This window comes from Alligator sinensis, unplaced genomic scaffold (assembly GCF_000455745.1).
Source record: "Alligator sinensis unplaced genomic scaffold, ASM45574v1 scaffold239_2, whole genome shotgun sequence".
Lineage (NCBI taxonomy): Eukaryota > Metazoa > Chordata > Crocodylia > Alligatoridae > Alligator > Alligator sinensis.
In genome coordinates this window covers 266178-281429 of record NW_005842279.1, presented here as the reverse complement: position 1 = coordinate 281429, position 15252 = coordinate 266178, and the positions used below count along the sequence as shown (strand labels likewise).

The following is a 15252-nucleotide window of genomic DNA, read 5'->3' as shown; positions in this document are numbered from 1 at the left end:
AAAAGAATGATGCACCCATCTTTACTGTTCTTTACTGAAGGGCCTTCTGGAGATAGGGACCAGATCCTAGTCTACCAATTGGGTATCTAAGTAAACAGAAGCATCTAAGTGTGATTTTATTTTACTGTATTCAGGTCCTGAAAATCCATCTATCAGTGGTGTGACTGGGGCAGCTACCCTAGGTACCAACTTGGGGGGGAGGCAGGAGGTGGGGTGGGGGTGGGTAAAGCAGAAAAAAGGGTCATTGCTGCAGCCACAATCTCACCAGTCGTGCAGCAGCAATCAGAAGTTGCTGAGGCCCTTGTGTGTGGCAGCTGCCCAAGGTACCCAGCTGCACACTTACACCTCTGCCATCAGTTCATCTACTTTTGTTACACACCATCATCTACCCTTTAAGACTGAATCACCTAAAAGCAGTGAGGAAGGGAAGGACCCACCTTCCTCCCCTTTTTTGCATTAACTTTTTTTTAGGGATTTGATCAGGGTGGAATAGAGTTATACTTAGGCTCTTAAGTACACTTATGTACCTAATAGGTGGAACAGGATCTTGCCTTGAGTGTTTCTCCAGGTCTGCCTTTTCTCCTGCTCTTGCCTGTCATATGACAAGAAGAATCACAAAAAGGTCACTTTCTAGAGCTGAACCAGCAGCTTACCTGGAATAAGGAAGATCACATGAAAGCTGCTGGCTCTGTTTGTACTCCAGTGTATACTTTGTTCTGGGCTCTCCTTCCTGCCTGGCTTCCTGCTGTAGATTAAAGAAAGAGTATGTGTATTTTCACACTGCCTTCTTCCTCTCCTCTACCAACGAGCACCCCTCCCATTTCCAGACTCTCCTACCCAGCGACTGAGCACCTCCCTCTTCTGCTGGAGGAGGCTAGCATGCTTACTTTATCATTGCTTCCAAACCCACCTCCATGTTTCCATACTGTGGGATCCATGCTCATTTTTCCTGCTTCCAGCCAGAACTCCCAGCATAACCTGCCTTTCCCTGCTTGTTTTGGCTTGGAGATCAGTGAGTGAGTCCCATGTAATCCAAGTTAGATTTTTAAACTCCACTTATATTTAGGTTAAAAAAAGAAAAAAAAAAGAAAGAAACTCTTCAGATGAAAAATTAATACTGCATGCTGTGTTATGAAACTAGTTTCTTCCTCAGTCAAATTAAGATAAACAGTGCCTAGATGACTGGGAACTGTATTTCTTTCCTCTTGTCACATCTTTGATGCATGAGATTAAATTGGTAAGAAAATAAAACCTTCCAAAACAATGAATGATTACTGTATAGTGATGGGGACCAGAGAAAGTACCCTGTCCCCGTATTATGACTTCTGAACTTTCACTAGATTAGTTAGTGATGTATATTAATTGGCTCAGATTTCCAGATATATATCATCTTTTAAAAAATAACTACAGCATTAAACCTAAAAATTGAATTGCAGCTACTACTTTGCTATTACTAGACTGAATATTAGGCTGTAGGTAGTGGCAGTGAATTCATAAATGCTTGAGCAAGAATAGTCAGTTCTCTGAAGAGAGCATTTATTGAGCACAGCAATTTGCAACTTCAAGCACACAACAAAGAACAACAGAACTCTGCCTAAGCTAAGACAACCCAATAAGACACAGTAACTGTACACATAATTTAGCTTAATTTAAAATGTAACATAATAACCCAAAAAGACAACAGAAAGCCTCGCGTAGGTTTTATGTAATCCTGAGGGCAGAGGTATTCAGAAAGTCTTTCTGAGGGATTTGCAGGTCTTGTTAGGTGATGAGGTGGAAATTCCACAGGCCTGGGAAATTCCACAGTCTTTGCCAGGTTTTCATAGGGCTCTGCCTCTTTCTCCCCCTTGGGTCCTTCGTGTATCCCATGTTTCATGACTATCATATACTGTTCAATGTCTCTGTCTCTTGCCTCTTCTTAGGTATTCCAGTATTTTGCCCCTTACAAGTTTTACTTTGAAATACAAATTTAGCTCCCCTGCCTTCTTCCCCTCCCTTGCTACTTCAGGTCACGTACTTAACATCTGTCATGTAGCTGCAGAATTAGTAAAGGGCTCACACTTGTGATGGCTGCTATGTGTTTGCTAACACTGATTAACAGTTACCAGGTTGATAGCCAGAGCCCACATTTCTTGGTGTGTATAAATTGCAATTTCCCAGTTGGGAAATTTACTTCTGTTCCCAAGGTAAAGCTGTTTGTAGGTGGTTCTTGAATCACTAGACTGTGGTATTGAATAATGTTGAATAAGTAGGGGGTATTCAGAGGAACATACTATACTCCGGATGGGCCTTTTAGTGCTTGTTATCTTATTTATCCATCACATATATAGGATCTGCTCAAGCACTTGCTCCTGCTGTCATTAAATCAATAGCAAACCTCTTGTTTTCTTTGAGAACAGGGGTACTAATATCTGTCAGCCAGCTAGACATATTGACCTTGCTTTGTGTTAACAAACAGCAGGGACACGCAAAGACTGATGTTTTTCTCATTATTTGCATTGACTCATCATTTGCAAATAAGGCTTGACCCAAGTACATCATTGTGAATTTCTCCTTCAATTTATTCCATGGTACAACAAAAGGAGAGAAGAACATAACTGCTGATCAATCTCTTGATTAATAATACTATTACAGTATTATTGTACCTCCTGTGATTAAGCCATAGGAAATGGACAGTGGGGCCAGAAAGCTCAGAAGGGTCTATCTCTTGGAGCAGCTAATTAATGTTTCCCTTGGCATGGAAGGGACAGAAAGCAGGGTAGTCAGATATGGGAGTTCCTACAGAGAATAATGGTTTGAAACCAAAGGTGGGTTTCCTTGGGATGCCAGTTGCTAGGGGCCATAAAATGGCTGGAGGCTTCATTCCATATCAAGTTAGCTGCAGAGCCCTACCATCAGGTTTTTGAGCTCTTGGTGAGGGATATGGACAAGGGGGCCTACGCTACAGGGTGTGCTTCTCATGAGGTATTCTGTAATAATGGTGATTGAGCTTCACAGAGTGCTTTTCATCCAGACCTCTCAAAGTGCTGCAAAAACAGCTCAGGAAATCAACCCTCCCAAAATCATCTGCTTGTGTCATCACTTGTGAACCCATTTGTGCAGCAGGAAAGGAGTTGAATAGCACTGTCCAGGCAGCATTAGGGATGTGAAGGGATTCAGTAAAGGTGTAAATGCCACCTTCTTGCTGTCTGCATTTAGCACTGGCTGATATCTGTAGGGATTTATTTATCTACTGGGTGGCTATGTGAGCATGAACTATGATAGTTGTGGCCTGGATTCTAGGATAGGAGTATATAAGCCCAATAGATCAGCTATCTTTTTTTTATTCACAGGGTTTGGGACTAAGGTAAGGAATCTCCAGGTTTGAAATGTTGATGTGCATCCAGATTACAGTTGCTGCCCTGACAGGACACACAGGCTGCCTCTTCCTTTCCTGCATGGTGACTGGCCCAGCTGCTGCAGCTGTTGGGCTAATCCTCAGGAAGGCCATGTTTCTACACTATTAAAGTTAGCAGGAATTTTACCATTGACAACAGTGATTGCAGCATTAATCCCTAAGTCCGATTTTTGGTGTAATACCCTACAATGAGAGGAGTTGCTACCCACCTGAGGCCAGTTGCTCACCCATGCCTTGCTCTTTCCTCTCATCATCATTTCATATAGATAAATGTATGTTTATATGTAGCTTAGGAAGGCCAAGGAAGACAGATGTTTTGCATTGATATGCCAGCAAACCTTCTGTCTGTAGCTTTAGGTGCCATGCTTTTTAAAGGAGTTCTTGATATGCAGTGAAAAGCAAAATGGATGCTGAAACGTTTAGAAATTAGACTCTAGGAAGAAAGGTAAAGAGGGAAGAATTTGAAACATACATATCATCACTGTTGTTACTTGTTGCAGTAGCATCTTGTGGCCATGATTAGGCCCTGGTCAGACTTGTCTCAAAATATGGTCCCTGTCCAAAAAATGAGCTGACAGTCTTCATTTGTCACTCTGTGCCTGTGACAGAGAGAGAGCTCAGGGTAACAGTGATAAAGGTGTGACCAGTGTAATGAGCAGCAGCCACAGCTCACAAGCTGGCCAGCCATTGATAAGGATTCTGTTTTATATTTCATTTCAAGGGCCAAATCAATTCCAGATTCAGTTGGACAAAGCCCAGTAGTCAAGTTCCAAAGTCTGACTGAGCAGAGCTCTGTTGTTAAATCTGTATGGCTCTAGCACTGGGCAAGTATCCTCCCTCCCAGACCCATTGGTCTGGGGCTTTGGATACTTCCCAAATCCAGGCAGGCATCCTGTGCGCAAGCCCCAGACCCAGAGGCCTTGAGGTTCAGATGCCCCCAGTCTCACTTGATCTTAGCCAAAAGATTTGATTTGCCCCTCCTTCCGCCCCTCCCCCCCACTAAAAGGGGGGTCCTATAATTTGATTAAACAGGAATTCTGAGTCCATGGAGTTTTACCTGTGAGAGGTCTGTAAGTTTCTGTTCTGGTTTAGTTTGCAAAATGTAGGTGTTTCCTGTACCCCATCATTAAATGACATGCACATGAGTCCCAGACTCTTTGACTCATGCATTCTTTTTCCAGAGACCGGTGGTATTTGCATTGCTCCACGACCATCAGAGGAAGGAGCTGAAATCATTCCAGCTATGGCAATGAGACCATTCTTTGGGATTGTACCTGTACTGATGGATGAGAACGTGAGTTAGGACTGCACTCTGTCAGATAGGAAACCTATCAGAGATTCTGTCACCTCATTTGTCTGTCTTGTGTTGCCTTTTTAATGCCAAAATAATTTATTACAAGGAAAAATATTGTTTAAACTCCGTTAAATGGATACAGTAGAGGATCCGGTTGCATAAAATACCATATCTCTAACACTGATGAGAATGCCAGCTGCAAAGTGGCTTTGGGGTGGCTCCTATGATATTATCATGGAAGGGCACAGTCCTGAAGATACTGACACATGTATAACTTGGCTCTGGCATGGTCTCCTTAGAGACAAAGGAACTTCTCACATGAGTCGGATTCGCTAAAAACACAGCCTACTTGCAACCATGAAAGGATTTTATTCTTAAAATTCACTTCTAAATGTGTACCGTAGCCAAGAAAATTCCCCTGCCCACCATGTTGTTCTTATAAGCGGTGAGCTCAGAGTATCTGTTGGCATTTTCTGAGCATTCTGAGAAATATGTATTGTGAAAAATGGGTCTGTAGCCTGAGATGAGATCTTTCTATTATTAGCAGCCACCTTTATTGTGGAATGAGATAGTTATGGCCCGGGTTAAACTTCTGACCTTGCAGAGGTGGAACTGGTGCCTTCATTTAAGAGAGCTGTAAGAGACTAACAATACTTTAGATGTGGGCAAATGAGTAAGTGACCACTGAGTAAATGCTAGGAATCCACACCCTCACATCAGCTGCATTGTAGTAACTGCCCATGTAGCATGCTCTTACTCCACAGTACATGCAACTAATCAGTGGCAGCACTCCTCACCAAGCAGGCATTAGAAGAGAGCTAAGCTTTCTTCTGCCATAGGGTAGAAGCATGCACACACAAACACCACAGAACAGTGGACACATGGTAAAGCCACGCCCCCTTTTACTTTGTTGCAACTCATTGGTGTGCCCAGGTGTCCTGGTTTTGGAGCTGCTGCCTTATCTCTGCCATTGACTTGGGCCCTGACCTGTGGGCACAAAGCCCAACAGGTATGGTTGTTAGCTGTCCATAAATTTACAGATGCTGCATAAAAAGCAAGCCTAAAAACACCTGTCCATAAAAATATGGAGCTGTTCATATAAACACTAAGCAGCCGGAGCTTTATTGAAGCTCCCTTCGCTGGCAGTGTTGAAGGATGGACAGAGCACAGCACCGCCACCTGGTGTCTAAGCAGGAGCACAGCACCCTCAGAGAAGTTCTTATCAAGGCTTTGTAGCTCACGGGAGTCTCTGTAGCTTCCTTCCTGACCGCCCAGTCATGTGTGCTGCTGCATCTCATCTGCCTGTAACACTGCTCACCTTGCAGGTAGGCAGATAGAAGTCCTTCCTTGGGGATCTGAGCTGGGACAGGGAGTGGGGCTAGCAGGGGCAAGGTGTGTGGGGGGAGTCTTGGTGGGGCAGTCTGGTACGGGATGCAATCGGGGATATCACGGTGTGGGGGTGAGTAGAGGAACCCCGGAATGGGGGTAGTAGGGTAGTAAAACCATTGCTGCAGTCAAACTGGGGTTGTAAACCCAAGAGATTTTTTTTCTGACAATCTGCAAACTTTTTATTGACGGCCAAACATTTTTACTATGGTTGGTGTTAAGCCCCTAAATTTGAAACCTACCCTTGTCCAGGGCCTGGCAGAAGGGTTACATTTACATAAAGCATATGTCAGTAAACATTTTTACAGGTTGTCATTAAAAAAATTGTTTTGGGTTGGTCACCTGCCCATGGGCTGCAGTTGGACTTGGCCTGGATGTAAAAAACTACTGTACAGATCTCATTCGGGGGGGCTTGCTTTTGTGTCGCCCACCTCCTCAGTCATGTAGGCCCAAAATTTCCAAGGTGTTAAATGACCAGAGATAGAAGATGGCACTTTGTGGGGTTTCCAATAGCAACCTGAGCAGGTTAGGCATTTGCCTTCCATTTAAATCAAAGGGACTTGGGTGGCCTTTCTCTAGCTAGCAGTTTTTTTGGAGCTGTTGCAGTTCTATCACCATGGTTTTCAGACAGTGTGAGAAGAACTGCTCTGACTTAGTGATGTGTGGGTGAGAGCTGGGAAGGCATGCTCAGGACAGGATGGGGAGTTGTGCTGATGCAGTGGCCTTCAGGACTGTGCTAATCTGTGGTTGGGCCAGAATTGGTACTGACAGCCCCAAATGAGAAAGGTGTAAGTCCCTGTACCCTTCTGGTGGGTTCTTCACTGGTAGTGGTATGAATCTGGGGGTTTAAAGGTGTGGAGCAGCATGCTGAGGAGTGGGGTTCTGTATATCTTGTATTGTCTTTTACAGTCCAGGGGGTCACCTGCTCTTTCACCTGCACAGAGGGTTATTCTTATAATACTCAGCTGCCCTCTTATTGGTATATCTGAATAATTAAATTGTGACACAGTCAATGCGTAGTAGTGGAGACCTATTTCTCCACATATGTTCTACCCCAGGCAAAATATGAGTGGGAAGCAATGAAAATAAGTGGAGCAATTAACACTGAAACTGAAAAACTGGTGGGGCTCTCACTTGCTCTGTTGCAGGTAGGCATGACTGTTTTCAAGTCAGTAGGATGATACCAGTGTAAAACTGAGGTGAGGCCAGAATGATTCTTCACTCAGGTTGATTGTGTTGCCAGCTCCTTTCCTTTAATCTGTACTGTTTCCATTGCATTGGTCTGATGATCTGTCCTGTTCTTGGACCTACAGGGGAAAGTGTTAGAAGGAAATGACGTCTCTGGTGCTCTGTGCATTGCGGAGCCATGGCCTGGCATGGCAAGAACCATCTATAGAGACAATCAGAGATTTGTAGATGCTTATTTCAAAACTTACCCAGGTAAGATGAATGGCTAGGGAAAACCATGTGCTATCAGTGTCAGTGCACTGCAAAACTTTACCTTGTGTCTATACTGCAATGAACTGGTGCTAATGGCCTCTGCTGGATGGAGTGAGAACTGGCTAGACTGAAGGGGAGGCTTATGTGTTCTGAGCTGTGTGGAGGCTACTGCTTTAAAGTTCCCATGGCTGTGGGTGTAGTACAGTTACACTTGAGCAGTCTTAGGGAGCAGTATGGTTGATGCAAACCAACTTTGCCACTAGCAAAGGGAATTCATTAGAAAGCTACTTTTCTCCATGGCAAAGAGTATCTTATGCTTGTAACCCTCCTCCCCACCCCCCAACCACTTTTGATTTATGGACAAGCTGTAGTCTACAGTTCTGATCCAGCATATTAGAGAGCAAAGCTCAGCATGTCTCAGAATTCATGGGCTCTTCAAACTCTGAATTGGTCAGGATCCAATAAACCTTTCTCTTTGCTGCAGACATGATCTACATGTCAGACAGTTGACTGCTCCAACTATTATTTTTAAGGCATATTGCAATTCCTCTGACAGGGTGTGTATGGAAGTTGCTTTTTTGCCATTTAAAGTGCTTTATTGCCATAAGTTAACAGAAGTGCTTGGCTTTACAGCACATTATAAATGAGTACAGTTCTTTGCAAGCCTAAAAACGCCACGCTAGCAACTTACAGTGCTTTAATAACATCCTTTACGCTGATCAAATTTCTGACCAGTGGAGAAGCCCCAGGAGGCTGTGGAACGCCCCCAACCTCCAAGCCTGGAAAGCACAGGGAGGCACAGAGGGGCCACACCAAACACTGCACTGCTGTCATGTTTAAGGGCACTGTAATTTTCTAATGCTATAAAAATTGCACTAAATTACAGTGCTGTAAAACATGCACAGAATACTTCTACACCCACAGCCGTCTTTCTGCCGTTGGTCAGAAGCCTGTAGCTCATGTGTCCAACAGGGCTGTGCGAAACAGCTATTTCATTTCCGTTTTGGATTTGGCTGTTTGGGATCGACAGTGATTCGTTTTGGTGTTTCGAATCACCATTCCGTTTCAATTTGGCCGAATCTGTTTCAGAGTTTCGATGCTGTTTTGGCGCTGATTCAGAGATTCGGATCAGCCGGGGAGAGGCAGGCACATCCGGGCAGCTGCAATTTCTCCTGTGGCTCCTCTGGCTGTGCCTGGCACTCCCTGGGTGGGGGGAGCCATGGGAGAAGGTCCTGTGGTTGCCCTGCCCAGCCCCACCCCCGCTCAGCACTAGCCTCCTGGCACTTTAATAATTAAAAAAAAAAAAAAAAAAGCCCCACACTCATTGAATGTAGCAGCAGCAATCAGGGCCTTTGGGGGCTTGTGGCAGAGCCCCCCCGTGCAGTGTGGGACAATGTGGGGCAGCAAGGATGGTACCCCCACTTGGCACCCATGTGGCAGCTGTTGCATTGCGCAGGTGCAGTGCGGCTCGGCAGGGTGTTGCGTGCTGTCTGGGAGCAGATGTGTGTATTTGTGTTCAGTAATTCATCCAAACTAGTAGATAGTTATTGCGTCCTAACGCGTAAAGCAATGGTGTGAAGATTTAATATGCCTGCCTTCTTGTCCTAGCTCTATTACGATCTCACTGTCTGGCTTCAGGCAAATCAGTTCATCTTACTGTGCCATAGTGTAGTGGGGGCCAAACTTTCTGGGAGGCATGCTGCTAATTAGCCCCACATCCTACCCAAGTGCCACTCTGATTCCTTCCCCTGCCTGATCTGCTGCCCTGCTTTCTGTTCCCAGCCTTGTGCTCCCTGCCCAATCTGCTAGACTGCTTCTTCTTGGCCTGTCTACTGCTGTCCTGCCTGTCCTCACCTCAGTCTGCCATATGCTACAAACAGAAGCTGCCTGTTCTACTTGTGGCACTTACCACAGGTTGACCATCCCTGCCATATTGAAACTTGCTGCACAAACACTTTCAAGCTTCCTGAGGGTGCTGTGTAATGACTTGGTGTAGTTAGTGTTTGAGATAGGTAGGGATCACGTAAATTAGAGGTAAACTTTTTGTTCTCCAGTATTTAGAAATTTCCCACCAGATCTGAACTTTGTACTTAAACTTTCTTAATCTGTAATGCCACTTTCTTGAAATTCAGATTTCCATATTTCATATACATCCCCAGAGCTATTTAGGTCCCTGCCATTTATTCCCTGCCACACTGATAGTATGAAAAATAACATTGTCAGGGCTCTTTGCACTTAGCAAGAGCAAGTGTCTTTGCATAAACTGAAACACTGATGGCTCAAATTGGAAATGCTAGTCTACCAGAAGTCAGGCAGAAGCACTTTCCTTTTTCAGTGAATTGCTGCAGCACAATGTCCTCTAGTAGACATGAGCCTGGACATATGCCTGCTGTTGCATCAGATCAGATGGCACTGGATGTAATTTATCTCTGTAGCATAAACAGAAGGCAGAGTAGAAGCCATTTTTCTTTTATATGTTTTCTGTCCTGGGTAAGCCTGGGAATGTAGTTGCCATGCACACATACTCTCACCATGGAGCAGGAGCCTGAGTGGAGAAGCCTTCTGTTAGTATGAATGCACACCAGTGTTTATGGGTAAAGTTGGCTGCATTACAGAAGCCGGTGGACTAGTTCAGCCTTAGTGACACTTGCCCATGACTGCTGCAGCTGAGCATTTAGTAGTATGTGTCCTCAGTCAGATTTAGTATACAGCTTCCAGGGGTAACTAGAGGCCCTAGATGAGGTCAGGGCCTCACTCTATCACCCCATGGTAAGAATCTGTGTCCCTGTCCCAAAGAGTTTAGGATCATGGGAACCAAATCCAAGGGTGAGGTAGAGATCAGAGACAGGTATGTTACTTGGCCAAGATAACACAGCAGGGCAGGAGGAAAGACTAGCCCAGAGGTGGTGAATTCCAGTGACATGCCTTCTCTTTGGGACTGTAATGCCTCTCTTGGAGCTTGGGCTCCTCTAAACTCTGGTCTCTGGTCACAGTGGATATGAGACCTGTAAACCCAGATCCCTGGTCGAGGGGTGTGTGAAGGGCTTTGAGGTGGTGGCTTCAGGCATTAGGCTTGCAGAGGGCTGAGATTGCCTCTGGGGCAAGGGAGAAGAGGGTGCCTGAGGGGCTTTTGCATCTCTTTGGGGGATGAAGCAGGAGCACATGAACTTTTTCATGCCTCATTGATCATTAATATTTGCCTTCTAGTAGCTCCTAGAAGTCGCAGCGAGGACAGAATCATGCAGGGCTAGCATTGTGCTTTAGGGAATGTTAGGGTGGAAATAGATATTGCCTTTCATTGTCTTTGTGCCACCATGAACATCTTAATGGTAGTGCAAAGGCCAAGCAAACATGTCCATGTTTCTTGTTGTGCTGCAGATGATGGCATCAATTTGTGCTGCTGTTTAGCAGCAGGTGTCTGTTTACTTTATGGCGTGAGATGCTGGCAGCCCGAAGCTGCCCATGTTCTGCAGTCACCCTGGGCAGGTGCACACCTCCAGAATTCCTGCACAGGATCAGGCCCTTCAAGCCTTAGGAGTTCTTGTCCAGTTTTCCTGCTTATGGAGATGTGCTCCAGAGATTCTGGGGTGCATCTCTGCAAGTGGAGAAGGTTGGGCAGGTACTCCCATGGCTGGAGGGGCCCAATCCTGCATGGGAATTCCCAGTGTGCAGAGAACCGGGCCCCTCAAACCTCAGGAGAACACTTTGCCTGTTGCCCTGAAGCATCAATAGGCAGGGCAATAGGTGATGAGTGTTTTGCCCAAAGAAGTGGATCAGCTGCACAGGGAGACATCCTGGCACGGATGACCTTGTTTATTTGGTGATGTTTATCTCTAGTCTTAGAGACCGCCTCTGTCCTAGAGGGCTCATTGCTTATGCTAGGAGAAAGGTGGTGTGTATTGTTACCTATCTGTACAGCAGGTGTAAGAAAACCTGGCCCAGCTAGACAATACAGATGCTTGGGGAGGCATCTGGGGCTGGGGCTGGGGTGGTGGTGAGTGGGGATACAGTGGTGCAGTCACCTTCCCCACCCCCCCTTTGTTTAATTCCTGGTCCACCTAAAGTTTAAAACCATCAGCCTGGCAGTTGCAGCAGCATTTCTATTCAGGCAGCAATGAGGGAGTCACTTGACTTCATGACTGTAACAGGGAGCCAAAGGCTCCTGTTACTTCAAGGGTGAAGGAGCAGCAGAGAGAGCCTCAGGCAGGGAAAGCTGTTTATCATGAGCTGCAAGGGAACAAGGCGTTTAATCCACAGCAGAGTGCCATGGGCACACCAGAGTTTAGAGCCCTGCTAAGAGCCTTGATTTGGGGCTTAGACCTGAAGGAGAGATCCAAGCTGAGAGAGAGAGAAAGAAAGGCTGAAGCCTAGCTTCCACAGGACTGGACAAGGGCTAGGGGGCTCAGTGCTCAGGGAGAGCAGAGCCAAGGGCAGGGGAGTCCTGTGCACAAGAGGAACAAAGACGGGGACCAGGGGCTCGGAGTGAAGGACACTGGGGCCAAAGGCCCAGATGGAGCCAGAGCAGGCTCAGTGTTTGACGCAGGGCAGAGGCAGTCTTAGAGGGGTGAGATTAGGGCCAGTAGCCTGGAGCCCAGCAGGGCATGACCTGAGAGGGCAAGACTTGGGCTGGGACCCAGAAATCAAGCCCAGCACAATGGGCCTAAACTAAGGGAACCAGTAAGAGAAAAGGGGCTGAGGCCAGGAAGGTTGAGGCCCCAGCAAGGGTGTAAAGGCCTGAGGTGGCCTGGGATCGGATTGAGGCTGTGGCCACTGAAGTCATTAATTGGTAACTTCTGCAAGGCATGGGCATAGTGTAAGGTATGGTCAGAGCCATGTAATTAGCCCTTAAGGCTAACAGGTGCCCTGGGAGAACTAGATGGCATCTAGAGGAACTGGGGCTTGCTCTAGGACCCATTAGGTAGTCTCCCTTCTAATCAAACAATTACATCAAAGATGTGGTGGGCGAATGAGAAAGGGTGAACACCCTAGAGCTGGAGCAGGGTAAGGGTCATGTGGCCACCAGGGGGCGTTTCAGCCACCCCTGGAGCCCAAGCCTGGTTACAATGACTCCTTATAATCTACCCACTTTATTTTAAACTCTTGATTCCACAGGTGCTAATACCCTTTCCCATTTTTATTGGTCTTGTTCTTCCTTAATCAAACTATAATTTCTTATGCAATTCTGCTGCCTGTTAGCTGCTTCTGGTAATGTAGCTCCTATTTCACAGCCCTGCAGATGTTTCTAGCTCTATCTAAGAACACTAACTCTGGTTAACATTAACTCAGGTGTGGAAATAACTTTCAGTGAAGTATTAGATGCACTTTCAAGATGCTCAAAAAGTCTGGATTTTCTTTTATGACCCTGAAAGAGATGTATATTTAATTGTAATTACTACAGGACTGAAGAAACAACATATTCTATTATTTGTGCCATTTATTATATTTTTAATACATTATATATAATATAGCAAATTAATGTACATTCCAATAAATGTTTTGCTTCAATCTAAAACTGAATAACACAGCCCTGGGCCCACAGCATATTAGTAAAGCTTCTTGTTCCTTTTTACTTCAAGAAAAAAATGTGCTGTGATATATGTAATGATTCCCCAACACCATCTGCACCTCCACCCCCCTTTTCATAACCCTAGATTTGCCAGTGTAGCTACTAATAATGAATTGTTGTACCAGCTGCTACTGATCAGTGGCTTCTGTGTTGCTACAGGCTATTATTTCACAGGTGACAGTGCATATCGAACCAAGGAAGGATATTACCAGATAACAGGGCGGATGGATGATGTCATCAATGTCAGTGGTCACAGGCTTGGAACCGCCGAGATTGAAGATGCCATGGTAATATTCAGTAATGCCTAGGGCCAGATCCTCATGTGGTGGAAAACATCACAGATTCATGGCTTTCAAGGAGCCCTGCTAACTTACCCCAACTGAAGATCTGGCCCAGGGAGGGGAGGTTCTGTGTGCAGGTGTTAATGTTGCTACTCTTGAATTTTTCATCTGCACATACCTTAGGTAGAAAAGCAAGGGTGATCAGGCTAAAGAAAAGAACCGTCTCATGATGCAATCGTGGAAAGGCCTGTTGAAGAATTGGTGGTGAAGAGATTTCTCTCAGTTCCTCTATGGGTTGTGTAGTGTTCACAGAGTGAATCTATGAAAGGATAAATGCAGCTTCTTTGGCTGGATTGGCAAGATTTCATTTGGCATTTAGTTTCTCAAAGAGCCAGAAATATTTCTATGCCCTTGTTATGTTAATTTGAGATAGTGAGGGAATCAGAACACAGGATCAGACTTCCCCTCTCCTGCCAACATCTTGGACAGAGTTGGTATTTTCCTCTAAATGTTGTGACTCGGGTCCTTCTGCAATATCTGAGCATGTTTTTGCAGCACTTTGCAGCATTAAATCTGGAACAGTATACACCAGCTGATAAGCTCTCCCACCACGTGGCTAAGGGGTTGTGGGAACCCACAAAACAGAACACGGAGTCTTATAAAGCATTTGCTTGCAATGCTTGACCCAAATATGTTTGCTCTACTATGTGCCTCACTTGCAAGCAGCTCTAAGATGTGAAATTGGATAAGCCAAAGTCATGTTTACATTTCAGGAGTGATTGTAATCTCTCCTCTGCAAATAAACCTCTTAACCACCCCAGTGCAGATTTTTGATTATAGCTCTTGGATGAGGGAATACAACACTTGCTATATATTTTCATGTTGGGTGCCCTTCAGAGGAGCCTGGTACAATGAGGCTTTCTTCCATGTTTTAATCAACTTTAAACTAACATAACCCATTTTTCAGTTTGGGATTAGTACATGCTGTTTTGTTCAATCTGTATACACAATCTGCTCCATCAGTGTAGAAGTACTGTCAGTGTTAACAGTGAACTGTAGCAGAATAAACCACTATTGTGTACCTCAATAATGAAAACTTTCACTGAGAGAAGCAGCACCTCCCTTTCCCATTGGAAGATTGATGAGCCTAACTCTCCCTGACTTTGCCCTGAACGTTATGCATGATGTATGCTCATGCAGAGTGGCATCTTTGTCCTCAATCTAGTGTCAACAGTTACCCAAGGTGTAGAGTAGATATTGACTCTGCTGGAGATTCAGCTGTTCCGGGTCAGCAATCACTGGGGCTGCAGCAGGACATATGCAGTGTTGGCAAGGAGGCTGTTTTCAAGCTTGGAATCTGCATTTACACTGATTCTCTCTGTGAAAGCTACACAAACTAGTGCAGCCTGCCATGTGGTCTGCACTTGGGGTTTGTGACAGGCTCTGGCTGCACTCACCAGGCTCTGGCTGCACTCATTCCAAGGATAGAGAGGACCCTTCTCACTTCCAGATTTATTCTTGTTTGCAGAAAGCCATGTCAAAAATACTACATGCTTGTTTAAAAATAAGGCCCTTTACAGCCACACCCAGGCAACTCCCTACTGTTTTCAGTGGGCACATCTACAAGTTCATTAATGTGCTATAATTATGGCACATTAAGTTTAGTACCTATAATTACAGGTACTAACTTAACGTACCATAATTGGCACTACTGAACATTAGCATCGGCGCACACTTTTTTCATGATGCTAATGCATAGTAGATTAATTCTACTGTGCATTAACTCATTAGCACAGGTTTTACCCACTGCGCTAATGTGCAGTAGAATTAGTCTACTGCTTTCAAAGTGTCTCATGAAGATGCACCCAATTGGGCACATGGAGCTCTT

At 45.2% G+C, this 15252-nt stretch overlaps 1 protein-coding gene across 1 annotated transcript in view; it reads left to right on the top strand.

Moving 5' to 3' along the window:
* Positions 1–15252, top strand: part of ACSS1 (acyl-CoA synthetase short chain family member 1) — a 64727-nt gene that overhangs the window by 45635 nt on the left and 3840 nt on the right. The window contains exons 9-11 of the mRNA XM_025209289.1: positions 4579–4691; positions 7391–7517; positions 13243–13370. Coding sequence (XP_025065074.1) covers positions 4579–4691; positions 7391–7517; positions 13243–13370 — 368 coding nt within the window. The remainder of the gene's footprint in view (positions 1–4578; positions 4692–7390; positions 7518–13242; positions 13371–15252) is intronic.